We start from the raw sequence: 17,319 nt of genomic DNA, 5'->3' as shown, positions 1-17,319 counted from the left end.
TCTATGAATGTACCTCAAAATCATCTATAAAACTGAATGGGTTTTATCATAGAATCATTTAGGTTGGAAAGGGTCTTTAAGATCAAATATACATCCATGTCACTTCAGTGTGAAATAGGTGGTAAGCATGTCTACTGAGTGAAGCCAGAACAATGGGTCAAAAAGGACCTTGCAATAAATTATGGTGGAGGACACTATAGATATGGAAATGTCCATGATAAAACCCTATCTCTGTCTTCTATAGAGAGGCTATTTAAGACACAGTATGTTCTAGTACAGGCGTTACTAGCTTATTTAAACCAGTATCATGAAATATTTTGTCTCCTCTGAGAAAAATTGACCAAAGACCTTCAGAATTGGTTAGCATGTGCTAATCATTCTTATTTCTAAGTAATTCTGCTGATCTAATGATTTTTGTTTTGTAGCATTTTTATTCTTTTTATTTTAATGAAAAATCTGCTATTTTGCAAACAACCCCCCTGTAGTTAGGAAGCCCACTTGCTAGAAGAGAGTCATGTGTAACACAAGTTAATAATACATCGATAACTTACACTGATTAATTCCACTTCATGTAAATCACACTAACAACTTTTTGCTGCAGCTTGAAGGTGATGAGGAAGATGCTACAGCTGAAAAAAAATGCCTTTTCAGTTTTTGTTGAACAGGCTTTTGACTTTAAAAAATTTTGACAATTGTTACGCACTTCTAGAAAAGCCTTGAGGAAACTGGATGTTCTTTTTGTTCTCGGTCACTTTCGAAATAAAACTTGGTTTGGTATTAGTGCCTGTGGATCCATATATGATAATAATAAAAATATTAATTAAATTGAGTGTAGTATTCTTGCAGCTCAGCCTTAGACTGAAGCTTAATAACATGTACAATTTTGTTTTCCCAGCTTATATAAATCCTTGTCTGAAGGAATGAGTCTGAAGGACCAGCTTAGCTGTACCATTGGTACTTGTGAAGGTGGAATGCAAGGCAGGGAGGATGTTGTGACCCTTACCTATCGCCAGATTGAAGATCTGGCTGCTCAGCTGCAGCAAGCTCGGTCAGAGCAAAAGGACACAGAGCTGAAGCTCCAGAAAGCCCTGGAGGCTTCATGGGAGGCCAATGAAAAAGTTCAGAAGTAAGTCACTCGCCTTCTTTCAAGGAAAATTGCAGTTAAATGAATCATTGTTTCTTTTGATATTTTGTCTGATTGAAAGCATGGTGGTAGTCAGAAAAGTTCCTTTAAAATGATTCCTTCTTTGTCAGCTATTCAGCTCGTCAGTGTGAAGCTAATCATTTTAAGTTGTATAGTATTATGCAAGTCAGTGTGTCTGTCATTATTGTTGTGGAAACTGCTTTCTAAATGTGCAAGACACAGAGAAAGTGTTTCCATCTCCTATGAATGGTTTTCACTGTCTTTTTACCCCATGGCAATCCTATGGCAACAGAGTATTTGCCTTTGTAATTGCATGGTCGCATATTAAGGTTCTTGTTTTTAGTCCGTTACAGATCTGGCAAGTTTCATGCCACGGTAATTGCTGATGGGGTTGTTTAGGGGTGGCTTCAAAATCTCTCTGAAACCAACAGGAAGTCTCTGAGTTGGTGAACAGGGATTGTATTCTCTTTTCCATTGTAAGATTCCCTGTTACTGAACTCCAAAACTTGAAGTTCATCTCTACTGAGGCCCTTGTCGCGATTGTTATTATCATCACATAAGCCTTTGAAAGTCTGATTTCTGGGACCTAAGCAAACGTGTAGTCAGAGCTTCTTCACAGTCTGGCACTCCTCATCTATGCATTATATTCATCTGTTGCAAAATACCCCTCTCACACCCTTCCAAGGTGGTTGATGCTGAACTGATACAAATTTTCTTTTCAGCCCATATTTGTCTTGAACTTTAATGTCTGTAGCATATTTCCAGAGTAGCCAGAAATTGGCTTACGATATATTGCAAGGACCTAACAAGAGCTCTTCCTGTTTAAAAAAAAAAAAACAAACATGCTGAGTTCGCCTATTAAAAAATATTTTTTTATATTTTTAATTTATTTGTAACTACATAAAATATAGTTAAGCTATATATATATGGAAATGCATATTTCGGTCATCTCTTTAACATCTCCAGTAGTTGGTTGAAAAGCATTCAAATCTTTATTCTGAACACTTAGATGGTGTATTTGAAACTTCAGCAGGTGCTTGCTTGATAAAAATAAACCTATGAAAAATGATTACAGCATATTAAAGGGAATATTCGCTAAACCTTTCAGTACGTTGTTTAAAGTTGTTATTTTATTTCAATTTATTTATAAACATTTACTAACCACAGATATTTAAATGAAGATTATTTTTTAGTTTGGGGCTTGAGGTTTTTTTCAGTGAAACAGTCTTGTTTAATCCCACGTAACCTGGGTGGCTAGAGTAGAAGTGCAGCCACAGCCTGAATTAAAGCGGTGGTGATGCACTGCTATAGCAAAAAGAATTTATGCAATTTATCATGCGCAGCTACTTGGGAAATTTTTGGTCAGGTTAGTTTTCATTATTGCTAAGATCAGACCACTGAGCCTATAGCAAAATTAAACAATTGGGTGAAGTCTTTTGATGACAATAGCATGCCCTTTTTACCAAGGAACTGTGGAAATGCTCTGTGCGTCTTCCCAGCACCCAGAGTCATCCACCCCCATCTTATAATTCAACCTGCAAACAGATTAAGCAGCTGAGTTTGTGGAAAGTGTGTTTACTTTGAGCTAAGAACCCTTGTGTGACACTATAGAGATTCCTCTGACACCTCTGGGAGAGCTACACAGACAGTTCGTACTCATCAGCAGGGAAACCGGGCTGAGAATTCCCAATTTCTTTGTAACCTCAACCGCTTCATACAAATCAGTGTTTGGCAATTAGGCAGGAACTCATTTGTTAGCTTAGCTTTTTATTTCAAAGATGTAGGATGTTCTACAGTTCAAAAAGGAACTGACAATTTATAAACCTGTCAATGGAATGGATTTTTGTTATTAATTACAGTCATAATAATTATTAGTACTGTCTTAAAAGGATTCTTATTGCAATTTAAAATGTGATGCTATGATTCATGGCTGAAATAGGGTTCTAAAACATCTGTTTTCTGGAATTCTTTTAAATGCTGAAGTAAAATTGAATTCTGACATATGAGGGAAGTATTTTTAGCAGTTGTATAAAGTAGTTTATCAGTATTATTGAGCCAAATATCTGAATAATGTAGCAACAGTTAAAAATCAGGAAAAAATTTTATGAGCTTCATTAAGTAAGAACATAATTAGAATGATCCAAATAATATTGAAAAAGTATGTACCTTGTGTCTTTGTACCATGTGGTTTACTGGTGTTCACTTTGCTAATCTGTTTTCTGACAACACTGAAGAATTATTTAATATTCTTAAAAACTTCAGTGTTTGCATTCGGCATCATACACAGAGCTTGAAATAGAGATGTCGTTTCTCCATGGCATTGCCATCATGTCAGCCATTTGTCTACCCACCTGCAATTGTTGCTTCCTGAACGTGAGATCCAACTCAGAATAGCGGTCCTGTGTTTTCCATCAGGACACAAAGCATCTCAAAAATTTCTGGATCCTATCCCACGTGAAACAGCAGCTGTGAACCAGAAGGGGGATGTATTGGAATCTGCTTATAGAGAACTTGGATATAGTAAAATTCTGTTTATACTGAAGCAGGATGAAATCTCACGTGGGCTCACTGCAGTGTGAGATACAATTTGCAACTGTGTGCTCTTGCCTGTGAAGATGATTTGCCATCCTTGCAGGGGTGCTGCTGTGAAAGAAAATGTTGATGCTCAGAGAGCGACCACACAGATTTAGTAGCGTTTGTTTGAACCTGTTGTGATTTTCCAACAATAACAAGATACACATTAGACTTTTAAGAGGGCACTATTCTAGTTTATAAAGCAAATACACATTTTAACTGAGGTGTATGTAAATAAATACACGTATGCACACACAATACACAGTACATATTTATTCAATCTGCACGATACTTAACATATTTAACCAATACTTTGTAGAATGGTTATGACTATAATTTTCTACATTTAATTAATGTTTCTAATTCATGGTTACAAACAAAGAATTAGGACAACGGTGCAGAATTCACCAGGAGTGTTGGCACAGTGCCACAGGCCCCTTGCAAGTTTGTCCTGCCGGAGAAGCCAGGAGCCAGCTGGTGCAGCCCCAGCAGGGAAATGGGGCTGACCTGGAGAAGGTGGCTGGAAAAGCCTCTGAATTAATTAATGCCTTTGCCAGCAAAAGCAGCAAGACGCTTTAAAACTGTCCTGCCTGCTGGAACCTCTGGGATTGAGGAGTGGCTACTCATGTCAGTGAGATCAGAGGAGGTTATAATGTAATACCGAATCAATATTAGCCAATTATCAGTAAAGGTTGAGGCCACTTTTGATGTGGGGTTTTTTTCCAGGAAATGCTCTATTTTTCTGCATCAGCTTTGCAGCTGGAGTGAATTTTAATCCAAAGGGGCTTCTATTTTTTCTCACAATTTAATGACTACATCTCAGGAAAGCATAGCTCTCTGCCTGTGAGCACGGGCACACTCGCGTAGATGTGTAAGGGGATAGCGTGTAGAATTTCTATGTAATCCTCTAAAAGTAAACACAAATCCACAAACTAATGGTGCAATGCTAAAATATGCAGCTGTGAAAATAAGCATAAATGGTGAGAAACATGCTGCTTGTACCCTTTGTCGGGGTAGTTCTGACTATGAACAAATCAAATATGAAAGTGATGTAAAACAGAAATTATTACTTCATTTGTCCTTAACTGTTTATTGGAGAAACCTTTTCTTTTGGTTTTGGATTTTTTTTTTTTTTTTAAAGGAGGAAGTCAGAAGGAGAGTTACAGATTTTGAGAAAATATTTCAGTGGCTTGAATATATAAGAAAACTAAACAATCTTCTGAATAAATAGATACTTTTATCAAAGGAAATTGCTCTCACTCATAAAAGAAATAGTACCCTTAATAACATTTTCTCTACCTCTTAAGGTGTGATTTTTTTTGCCCACCTAACTTTTATTGTTACTGGAACACACCCTTTTTTTGAGTAGTCTTGGATTTCCCTCCAGCCTTTCCCAACAGGCTTTCTCTGCTTTTGCAGTTGTGCACTTAGTTTCTTAGCTGATGCGGATACATAAGTTGATCAATGACACAACAAAAATAAGCAGTTCTTACCAGCATGTGACACAACTGAAAAGAATTCAAGAAATAGAAAGAAATAAGAAGCGAGCATTTATTAAGTGGCTAGAGTCCCCCTCTTCTGCAAGTAAAACTAATCTGCCTGCCGAGTACGGGAGCTGTGTGTGTTTCACATCGATGTCCAAGACGTTCTCCAGTACTGGCTGGAGGATCTAATCTTTCCCAGAATGATCTGAGCAGTGCAGTTCAAGAACAAGAATGAATATTTGAATAATCACACCACAATGTGAGGTGACCCTCCGACAGGGGACTGACCAGATACACATATGGATTTTGGGAAGACGCTCTGATGCTCTTTTTTAACACAGCTGTGAGAAGAATGTGGCTAAGACCCAGTAGTCTTTCTGGAGTATAGCTGGCAAAGGAAACCATGAGGAGAAGAGAATTTAACACATGGGCGTAAGAGAGTCCGCTTCATTGATGCGATCTGAGGGGAATGTCTAATGACTGGAAGAATCAAACTTGGCAATGAAAACACAAAGCTCTTTTCATCAATTCAAACGCAGACTCTAAAGCTGCAGATGGTTACCTCCAGCCTTGCCTATTCAGTGTGGGGTTGTATAAAATGGCACTTTGGTGAATACTAATAGATCAAAACAAAGATTTAATAACATAAAGATGTGGTGTTCATTTTTAAATGAAGATACAGGTCAGTGTTTCAGAAAAGAGTGAAATAAGTATCTTTATGTATGGGTCTAAAGTCTCTGGAGATTTTTAACTGCAAACATGGTATCTTTAGTGTGCAGATTGTATTCAGTACAGCACAGCTATGCAGGGAACAGGCTAAAAGCAAGATTTCTGAATTATTATACTAACTGAGCCTCTTTGCAACGTGCAAATGTTGTTAACTAGTTACGTCCCTTTTAAAATCATACTTACGTATATTTAGGTGAAGTATACGCTGTAGCTTGTATGCGTTCGGTCACTCGTTGTAGATAAGAATGGAGCTAGTTAATTAGAAATTGCAGGCAGAAGCACTACACAAAAGAAACAAGTTGTACATTCACTGGGACTTAAAGCTGTTTGTTTTGGAGGAACCACCAAATGTTAGAGAACTTGGTTGGTTTTATTTTAAACTTTACAGATACATTTCTTTAATTTTCATCTTTCAAAACAATAAATATCAGTTGATTTCTTACTTTATTAAGATGTTACATTTAGATGTTCAGACTTCCATACTAAAACTAGACTGCTTTTCTTTTATTTTTTTTACTTAAAAAACTGTGTACCAGTGAATGTCAGATCAACACGTTAACTACTGGAGGCTAGGAGTACAGCTTCACAGATATTAATAGTTTCACAGATTTGTGTCAGTAAATAATTTAGCAGCTGTCAAAAGTGATTCTGCTTTTAATAAAAACCACTGTGCTGCCTGCTGCTGTGAAGTTCTGCTGGGACTGAATAGTTGGTAATCTTTTGATATCACATGGGGAATAATTTAATTGTTGCTGGCATTTTGAAATGTGAACTAAGTTTTGGTGACTTGTTGAAGAATGTGGATGTAGAGCTAAATTCTTGGTTACAGCAAATTGGCTTAGCTATGTCGCACTGAGTTGCACTCCTTTGTCCCGGTTAAGGATATGACTTGTAGTTTACTGAGAAACAGATGCTGGTTGGTACATTCTGAGAAGAGCTAGTGAAGGCAAAGTGCTGAGAACCTTTTACTTTCTATAGCAGGCCACAGAAGTCCATGGCTGTGAGAGTTTGTGTGGAAGGAGATGGGGGGCCAAGGAAGATGACTCATAGCAGTCTAAGATACTAATGAAAATTAGCAATAGTTCTGGACTTTCAGAACTGGATCAAAAGTTATTAAAGGAGATACAACATGGAAAAAACTACTTGATGAGGACTGATGTGTTGGCTGCCGTGTGCAATGATTAAAAGCAGATTATAAGCTCCATGGGGCCCATAAGAGATACACAATCTCCACAGGCGGGGTTTTATGGTGTTTAGGAAACCCATACTAGCCAGATGGAAGATTCCCAGACACGCAAAACTACCACATAGCGCAAAGAATTCTGCAGAGTGCAGCAGAGCTGATGCAAAATTTCTTTGGCATGCAAGACATAAGTAGGAACATGAGAAAGTCTGAAACACAAAATCTAGTAACCATCACATCATATCATATACGAAAATATTACCATTAACTAGGGTAGCAATAACAGACAGTGTGAGTTTGTTGGATTTAGGGGCAATAGGTTTGGAAGTAGTCTGCTTTAGGAATTCAGTCAGGAATTAAGACTGCAATGTGTGAAGAAATTCATGTGTGATCTAACTGAAAGCAGTACATAACAGGGTCAGAATTTATTTAAATACTTGGAATTCTGCACTAACGCCAGTGACTCCTCTCAGAAAAATTCTCCTCAGACTGCACTAATAGGCATAGTGAAATGATGAATTAAAAAGTCTTGTAAAGATACCTGTTTGTTGCATTAAAAGAACTGAGTAAGCCAGTAAGGTTATGTGCAGCCTCAGAGAAATTCAGCGTATAGAGTAGAATCAGTTTTCTGGGTCTGGAGGAAATAAAATTTTGAACTAGTATTCAACTCTAAGGTGAGCTGAACAAAGTCAGTCACTGATGTCATGTTCTCTGGACTGTTGTAAGTATACCACGTTTCTGTATCACTAGGCAGATCTTGTTTCCCTTGTTAGGCTGGCATATTATTCATGCTGTACAAAAGGAAATATATCACATTGCAAAGCTGTAATGTAATGTTTTTTTCTGCATTGCATTATGTTATCTTTATTGGATAACACTTCGCTTCCCAGTTTGTGAATTGCATACTACGTGTTACAGTCCAGGTAAAATTTGCAGGCTGCAGTGGAGGGCTTGATAACTTCCCAGCCCAAAGAGAGGACTTGGGTTAGCATAGGAAGAAAACTTCTGACTGAAAAAATATTAAACAATCAACTTCTTGTCTTTTCTGCCTGGATTCCTTGGAGACCCAAATGGAGAAGCATGTGCTGAACCAGAGTGATGCACACTGGTTGCACCGAGACCCACACAGAGCAGCGTGACCTCAGATGCTTTCTTTCAAAAGCTTCCTTGTGCCCCCCAGCCCCAGTTTTCTATGTGGTTGTTAGGGAGCAGAGGTAATCTGGGGTGTGGGAGCAGGGATTTTCTTCCTCCACCTGAGGAGATCCTGGTTCAGATCTCCTGTATCTCAGAGGTATCTTTTAACCACACAAGTTTGGACTGGATGTTCTCTATTCCTTGCCTTGAAGTAGTACCACACAGCAGAAAATAATGGAGGCTTCTCAGACCAGAGAAGAGTGAGTAGGCTGCTCTCACCTCTGAGAATCGAGACCTGGTTCTGACACTTTCCTTTAGGGCTTTTTGTCTGTTTTATCCAATGCCTGTTGAACATAAATACAGAGCCAATATCAGAGCACCCATCTCCCATTTTCCAGGTGAACACCCTCAATCATCACCCACAGAATCACACCTTCAGGTCTCATTTCAGATGTTTCTTCTGCAGAAATTCCTTGTTTTAGAAAGAGAAATAGGATAGAATCTTCAGCCCTGGAGTGTACTGCTCTCCTGGGAAGTGGCAGATGTGGGTTAAAATCAAGTTTTCCTTAGCTTGGCTGAATGATCTAGCTGACAGACAGTGTAATTTTTTACACTTGTTTTAAAAAGGAGGAGTGGTAGCACTCCTGTTATCTTTGTCACCTTAAAGGAAACAATTGGCCTCAGGTTAGTTTTAGAGAAGGGCAGTTTGGTGATCTCTGGATGGCTTGGAGCAAGACACTTAAAGCAAGGGTCTGGGATTAAAAAAAAAAAAAAAAAAGCCCTATTTATCTAGTTTAGGAGCATCCTTCTCCTTAAACTGGTTGTTGCAAATCCCATTCCAAGGTGCTGCCGTGCTCTCTGTGCAGTCTGGAGGAGGAATGCTTTGGTCCAGAACAGAAGTGAAGCTGCAGATCCCATTCCCAATACCAGAGTCCTGAAAGAGAGATGTGGTGGTGGTAAGAATTTCTGCAGCTGAGACCCGTTGTAGTACTAATGATTTGTAGTGTCTTTTGACATCCCATTTTCATTTGAAGACAGCCCTTAATAGAGCAGTTTTTGGCATCAGTACCAAAAGTCTCACACAGTTATCAAGTGTGATATTGCAATGGGATATCCTTCTTATGGGTATTTCGGTTGTCATAAATTATATTGTGGTCTTTAGCATCTGACAGTTTATGATCAATGCCAGGGTTATGTTCAGTAGTGTGCTTAACAAAATGAAGACAAAAAGGCCCAACTAAAGGGAATGACAGATAAGCCTTTCCTGCATTCCTTGCACACACAAGATATCCATTGACTGCAGGGAGTTTCACATGGATGAAGAATGCAAAACTGAGCATACAGTCTAAGTCGAGTATTTATTTTCTTTGTGTAGCTGTGGTTTACATTTACTTAACCTCTGTAAATTGTGGATTGCAGTGCAGATATTGTTTTCTTAAAGTATGGGTAGTTACAATATAAACACAAATATTTATCATCATTTGAATATTTATCATCTCAGCCTTTCACGAAAATATAAGCAGTGCTGAAACTTTGTTCTCTCAAACACTAAAATGTATTCTATGAAAGTCAAATGTTTTCAGAGTCAACAGAATCACAGCATCCCAGTTTTTGACCTGTGTGTTCATTTACAGTTTGCTTATAGCTGCTTCACAGAGATGGAAGTTTGTAGATTACAACATGGTTTTATTGATTTATCAGTAGCAAAATACACTAAGTATGCTCAGTAAACTGGATCGGCTAGCTCTTGGGCTTGTATTGTATAATATCAGCTTGTTGTGGAATACTTCAGAACAAAATCAGAGTGTTGGCATAGTTAACATCAGTGGTGTAAACCAGACTTGTAAAGGCTAATATTTAGTAAGACCAATAACACAAACAAATTAGATTTTGAAGTTGTTTGCCCAATAGGAAGAAGCATGCTGGCACAGCATTTGTAAGCTTATACTTAACCATTCTATGACAAATTATTAAATAACTTTGAACAGCAGATTGAATGCTCCTTGAAGAACAGCAAGAAAACTTTTTGTTAGACTTGCAATTTTTTTCCAAGACGATAAAATGAGTGTCACAGCAAATAATCATTTACTTTAATATTTTATATCCAAATAAAATAAGTCCATGGCATTTACATTGCCGTTACAAAATAGTATTTGGTTTGTTTGCAAGAGTCATTTATTTGTGGCTTGGCTGAAGGAAGAAAAATAAATTTGCGGTTCTTTCTGTTAATACTCATACTGTTTCTTAACATATGCAAAAGATTGAATACTGTAAATGTATGTGCAAAAGCTCAAAAAGAAAGCCCAGACTCTGAATCTTCTGAATTACGTATAATCTTTTAGAGAATTGCTGGAACGGTTCTTTATGGCAACAAATAGAAATAACTGACTAGGCCAGCAAGGTATTTAATTTTGAGCAAACTTGAAATTATTCAAATTCTTCCACTGGTTAAAATTAAGTGTACCTTTGCTGAAGCAGGAGCTAGTTCTCAGAGGAAAAAAAATACAGTTCATTTTTCTAATCTAATACTGAGCCATTTATTAATAGCCAGATTTTTCCATTAGGCTTTTAATTTTTTTAAATGAGATTTTGTCAAAAGCCAGCATCAATTGTATCTATGAGAACTAACAGCTTTAACCCCATCATTGCCACTGCCGTTTTATTGTCAAATTGCTTAGCTTTCCTGTATAAGATTATAGAGCTAAATCCTGAGGGCGCTGGAAGGCATAAACCTTTAGGAGCAAATTTTATCATTTCAGCTTCATATTATGGAATTTTTGCCCAGAATTCAGCCCTTGAATGGAAGACACTGCAGGTGTTAGAGATGTGTATAATAAAATTACTGGTTTTAGGACTTTGTGCCTCATAATATATCCGTTTCTATCACCTCAATCTTTGATAAGATAATCCTAAATTATTTTAAGGGTGTAACAGATGCACATCTTCATCTGGTAAAAGGGGTATGTAAGTAGTGAACTCAACACAAAATATGTTTCACAGGTCTCCGATTTTTAAACACTGAGGACCTATTTTACTCTATGCTTTTTAAGAATTTGATGACTCAATGTAAAGACAAATTTTTTATGCTTTCAGCAGCAGAAATTAAGAAGCTTTTCTCCTACATTCAGTCCCATTCCTGTCACCGCCAGGCAGAATTGCCACCAAGGCCTGAATCTGTAAGCTCACCAATTCAGAAGAATTAAAGCTGTCCTCAAAATGAGCTGAAAGCCTGCTGCATCTCCCCGGAGTCAGCCTTGCTCAGGAATCCACTCACCTCCCAGAAGCAGAAGCTCATTCCCAGTCAGATGTCAGGAGCATGGAGTAAAATAGGCCCAGAAAGCTAGTGAAAAAAATCTCATGCGAGTTACCTTGCGAGAATGGTGCAGAAGACAGTTGGAGACAGTCTGTCTGCTAGCTACTGGAGAGAGGTTACTGAAGCTTGGAAATGGGACAGCTTGTTTTTACCTTAATGGCCTTAAATAGCTGATAACATAGTAAAAAGCCTATGAAGTATTTTAAGGAGCACTACACATGTATAAGACACTTTGTTCTGTGATACTGTCTCAACTGGTATTTTTAAAATCCTTTTTTTCTGTGTAAATGAGCAGTTAGGCATCTTTTCTGGTTTTACCCCTGCATAGGGCACCTTGTCGCAACGTCACCATAATAGACAAGCCTCATGCTGATAATTTCTATCTATAATATATTGCAAACACTAAGAGGATGAGAGGATGTTTCATCCATGGATTTATTGTTAACCCACTACTGAGGGAAGACTGCTCTTATTCTTCTAGAAATACTTTTCAGAATTATGACTAAGTGTGAGTTGCCCTGAAACCTGGAGAAGTCCATGGGCCTTCTGGATTACACCAGAAGGGTGGGGACTTCACTTACCAGTCTGAGCCCGTTACAAAGGACTTATCACAAGTGAGAGATTAATTAAATGCTTTCCTCTCACATCCAAACCTATTTCCATTGTTATGTGACCTCTCAGTGTTGTAGAAGTTGTTCCAGCTTGGGTAATATCGCATCACTTGTGCCAGGAAGGCAAATCTTAGAATCGTAGACTCACAGAATGTTTTGGGTTGGAAGGGACCTTGAAGATCAACTAGTTCCAACCCCACTGCCATGGGCAGGGACACCTTGCACTAGACCAGGTTGCTCAAAGCCAAATCAATTGAAATACATCAAACCTATGTAAAAACTATTATTTTTAATGTAAAGTAGAGAGATTTCATGATGGTTTACAGGAAGGAATTTTCTCTCCACAAGCAGCAGATTACTCTCGGTCACGAGGTTGGAACCACCTCAGGGAGGTGGAACATAACTGAGAGCAGCCTAGAGCCAGCAAGTCTGCACTGGGTTTTGTAAAACATTTCTGGAATCAAGGAAAAAAAGTTCATCTTGTCTTCATTGTTTATGATGTCAAGAGGAGTCTGCCAAAGTTGTGCTTTGATGTGATGTACTTGGGAAACAGCCTGCGTAAGTACATCACTGTTTGTGATTTTACACTCATTGTAAACAGGATTCACCAGAACATGCCTAAAAGACATGAGACTGGCTTGGAATAGGCAGCTGAGAGGTTCAGACCCAGCCTTACAAGGAAGGCTTATTTGAAACATGCAGAAAGGTGTAATGTGGTGGTTTCAGACTGATACGTCTAAAGTTTAGAGTCTCTTAGTAACCCCATTCTCTACAGATCCATAAACGTATATCAATCTGCTGGTCCTGTATCCTGAATATTTTTCTCATGAGGAATCCTGTCTAACTGTTTGTTTTGAGCAGGTTTGAAATACTGTTTATTTCAGATAATCAATTTTTGACATTGCTTTTAAATATTCCTAAACAGGGATTTCGAACAAACCAAAATCCTCCCAAAATCAGGTGCTTCTTCCATCTCCTGAACTACATCTCAGCTGGATATAGAATAAGAAAACTGGCTAGTTGTTACCGGTTGACATGGTTCAGAGCACAGATTGAGAAGCTGAGAGAGAAAGGCTCTGTATCCAGCAGTTTTAGGCTCTAATTCTGCAGGATACCTTTTTTGTGTGTGTGCAGATGAGGAACCCACTTCAGCTCAAGGCTACTTATACATAAAATTAAACATGTGGGGCTTTTCAGTATTCTTGCTTGGTTAAGCTTCAACGAGTCATTTTACTTCTCCATATGTTGTTTTGCCACATAATACATATAATGCAAAATAGACCTGATGTCTGCCATTTAAACACTTTACATACAAGTTCTGACCACATTTCCATGTTGTGAGCCTTCAAGGCAAAGTGTATTTGCTTTTCTGAGATTGTATTGCTCTGAAGAAGAAGGTGGGAAACAATTCAGAGACACATTAAGCTTGCCTGTGATTCATGGCACTCTAATGATACCAAACATCATTAGCAGAGGGCAGGTCTAGCGTTGATAGGAAGTAGTATTTTTCCCTCTTCAAATGAATAAATACTGTGGCAGAATACTTTCTACAAGGAAGATATATTAACATGAGGTAAAACTGATAGCTTTTCCTAAGCAGATGACAGAGACTTCCAGGAAGTATTTGGCAAGAAAATCCAGGAGACCCTTGCCTACTCATATCAGCATAAACTTTGTGGAAATGCTGTCACTGTAAGGAGTAGGCTTCAATGTCAATATTTCCCCCCCAAAAAAGAGACCAGCTGTGACACCAAATGCATGGGAATGGTAATTGTCAGTGCTAATGCTAATTCAAGATTATGAAAGGAGGTACAGAAAATGTTTTCCTTGCATAAATAAAAGTAGTAAACTTTGCATAAAATTAGCATATAAACCATTGGACACAAACTGAGGTATGATCTGATTAAATAATCTGATGAGTATCATTTGGCTTCAAAAATGCCAGTATATCCTCTATTTCAGTTATTGTTAATTTTTTAACTCTTTAATATCAGCCACATGCTCAGATGTGAATGGTCCATCCATTAGTAGGAGCCTGGTCTGTATGACAAGCATGTTGTACATCTCAATATACTGAAATAGATATGAGGTTACAGTGCTGTTGTTTCAGGGTTTATTTTTCTTTCTCATAAGCTCATTTATTTTAGGCAACCAGTGTATGTAGTCATGAGAAAGCATCTGGAAGCAAAGGAGCGATACCTTTCATAAGGTGGCATTAAATCCAGCAGAGATGCAAAGTCCTGATTTTGTATTATCCTGTTCTGTGTAGCAATCTACATCAATGCAAAGTAGGGTGAAATTCTGTCAAAATAGGCCAACTGTGTTTACCACTCACTTTTCCTGCTGCTAGTGATGGCACAAGGTGAATAGTAATGGTGAGCTAGCTCATAATCTTCCAAACAGAAGGTAGAGAGCAAACAATTTGACAAGATTAGTTATTGTGGACCACAGATAAAGGCTTAATATTTTAGCCAAGGCCTGTGTAAGCCAGGTTTATTTTGAAATATGTCTGCTGTCAGGAGCCCAACTGGCTGTATTTACTCCTAAGTTTAATCATATACAGAATTACTCTTTTGGGTTGAGAAGACGCTGAAAGGGATTTAATAGGAATGCTTGTTTTGTGACAGTGCTTTTCAGAGGCAGAATGGTTTGCCCTGCCAAATTTAAGGCCTGTAAGTTTAATGGAACACACTTTTTGGAGTGACATTACAAACAGTGTTGGGCAGGCAGGAATTGGCGGCGGTGCCTGGAGTGATTAGATTCAACACTGTGGTCTACCGCAGTTTAGAGCTCGCGGATGCTGCTAAATCAGTCTCTAAGACTTCTGTTTTAAGACCAGAAAGGACCATTAAGACCAGGCAGTCCAGCCACCTGTCTAACACAGGGAACCGAATTTTACTCAGCAATCCCTGTATCAAGTTCCAAACCTCTGCTGAACTCCAGCGTGTCATTTAGAAAGACGCCCAGCTTCCCATCCTAAAGATGCAGGGGCAACTTTGTCAAGCAGAGGGAGGCAGCCTGGTGCATCTGAACCACATGCAGTCTTTATCACTATGATGATTTATGAAGATACTGTTACAGACTGGTGTATGACCATTAAATGCAACCAGCAATGTTTTTTTAGTGAGTCAATCAAAAATTATATTGTTCAAAAGTCAGGCTTTTAAGGTGGCAAAAATAATACCTAAATTGAGGAATAAGAATAATTAAAGATTCACTGAACCCGCTCGGAGGTAAGAGGGTGATGCCTCTATAGCACGGTAGGTAGGCCACTCACTGCAAGGTCATACATTCCCGTCTCCAACCCAGTGAATATTTAAGCATTTTATTCAGTTGGAAAAACCTTCAACATCTGAAACTGAGAACAAACCACACCAGCACACAGTGTTAGCAGAGTGCTACTCCCTTGAGAGGGAAGCAGACAGGGTCCAGTTCTCTCATTCAGATAATAGAACTGAACCAGTTTCCTCCAGCCTCTAAAGTAAATGATCCTATCAAAGTGACTGGTTTTTGGACGAGGCTACTATTGCAGTAATCTCTCTTCTCTGTGTCATTTGTTTCCTTGACTTTTACAGAAAATGCCTGAAAACGAGTATTCCATTTAGGATTTGATGAAATATATCCTAGAGGAAGGCTGAAGGAAAGAAAGGAGAGAGAAAAGAAAGGAGCTTTTTTACTCTGAGATGAAATGAAGTGAATCTGTTTGTATGACCACTCACCAAAGTCATTCGCTGAGCTCCACTGCTAAACTGATTGTAAGCTTTTCTCCAATGAGTTTTATTTACCTAATATATTTTCAAATGCTTGATTTCTAAAGGGAATTAGCGTTAGCAAAACACATTCCACGAGAAGCAAGAAATCATGCAAGTAAGGCCATCTTCATAACCTGAGCCTAATCTTATCTACTGGAAAGATAACCAAGGGTTATAGTTTAGGTTTATAAGCCTTTATATAGCATTTCAAAATCCAGGAGGGTTTTGTTTTTATCACTTAACTCCCCCATCTGCAGGTAGATGCTATTGTTTTTGGCTAGTCTATATATTGCTTTGCAGATTAGGGCACAGGCTACTTGAAGGATGCCCTTTTCTTTCAGTTGGGTATCCATTTTGGCTATTTCTGGGGCATGATGCCCTGGAAGATTACCCTAGAACTGGTGGATAAAGGGCACCGCTCTACCTTGGGGCGAGTTCTGTTGGCCAGAGATGGAGCAGTGTGGGAGGATGTACTGATCTGTGTGGGTTTATGCGGTTGCAGAGTTTTTACTGATTCCAAGCTACAGTTTAGAGCTAGACTTCTTCAGCAAAATGTGTGAAAAAGGAGAGCAAGCCAAAAATGTGCATAAGAATCAGCAGTAGAGATCAGTAGGTAACATTTTTGCAACTACACGTTCAGCTTCTGGGGTCCTGAACCAAACTTCTCTGTCAGTAAGGATTTTAAGCCTTCTTTATGGAGGCTGATTCTAAACCCAAAATGATTTATACTCAAAGGAGTAAAGCTCTGTAAGGTTTTGCCAAAAATCAAAGCAGATTGTCAAACAGTTCAGGAGCTACATAAGAACACTCCATAAAACAACATGCACTCCATGCAGACATTTTGTCAGATGCATAGGTGGTAAGAGAAGACCATTTGAAATAACTGGAAGAAGAGCTGAGAGTGCTTGGGAATTTGTCTTGAGGAGGACACACCTAGCAACGCTCTTGTTTAGATAGCCTTTCTCTGAAGATGAGGACTTTCTTAAAGCTTAGCAATATTTTTAAAAGAACATGTTTGAACTGGTAATATAGCAGCAAGCCCCTCAAGGAAATCTTTTTATTTCTGTATTAAAATACAGATTTACCTGCTTAATTCCAAATTTGTATTGAGGAAACATTAAGCCTCTGCAATTCAAGACTCTTCACAATGATGCGTCTTTGATAACTTAAAAGTAATGGTGGGCCAGATGTCCCTTTCCCAGTTTGTGGGTTTTTTTTATTTTTCCATTTCATGGAAGCACTGAGATGAACATTACAAGATTAGGTAGTGTAGATAAAAAATATTTCTAGCTGTCATCTTTGTGCTTTTTGTGGATGCAAATTTCATCTATCCTGAAAAACAGGACTTTTTGATTTTGGATATGTAAAGAAAACCAAAGCTGTACCTATCCTTCT

General features: G+C 38.4%; 1 protein-coding gene across 1 annotated transcript in view; it reads left to right on the top strand.

The window, feature by feature from the left end:
• The window catches only part of MIPOL1 (mirror-image polydactyly 1), a 181,853-nt gene that overhangs the window by 160,075 nt on the left and 4,459 nt on the right, over positions 1 to 17,319 (top strand). The window contains exon 12 of the mRNA XM_010148527.1: positions 896 to 1,126. Coding sequence (XP_010146829.1) covers positions 896 to 1,126 — 231 coding nt within the window. The remainder of the gene's footprint in view (positions 1 to 895; positions 1,127 to 17,319) is intronic.

This window comes from Eurypyga helias, unplaced genomic scaffold (genome assembly GCF_000690775.1).
Source record: "Eurypyga helias isolate BGI_N326 unplaced genomic scaffold, ASM69077v1 scaffold15673, whole genome shotgun sequence".
Taxonomy (NCBI): Eukaryota; Metazoa; Chordata; class Aves; order Eurypygiformes; family Eurypygidae; genus Eurypyga; species Eurypyga helias.
This window is presented reverse-complemented; position numbering and strand designations above follow the sequence as displayed.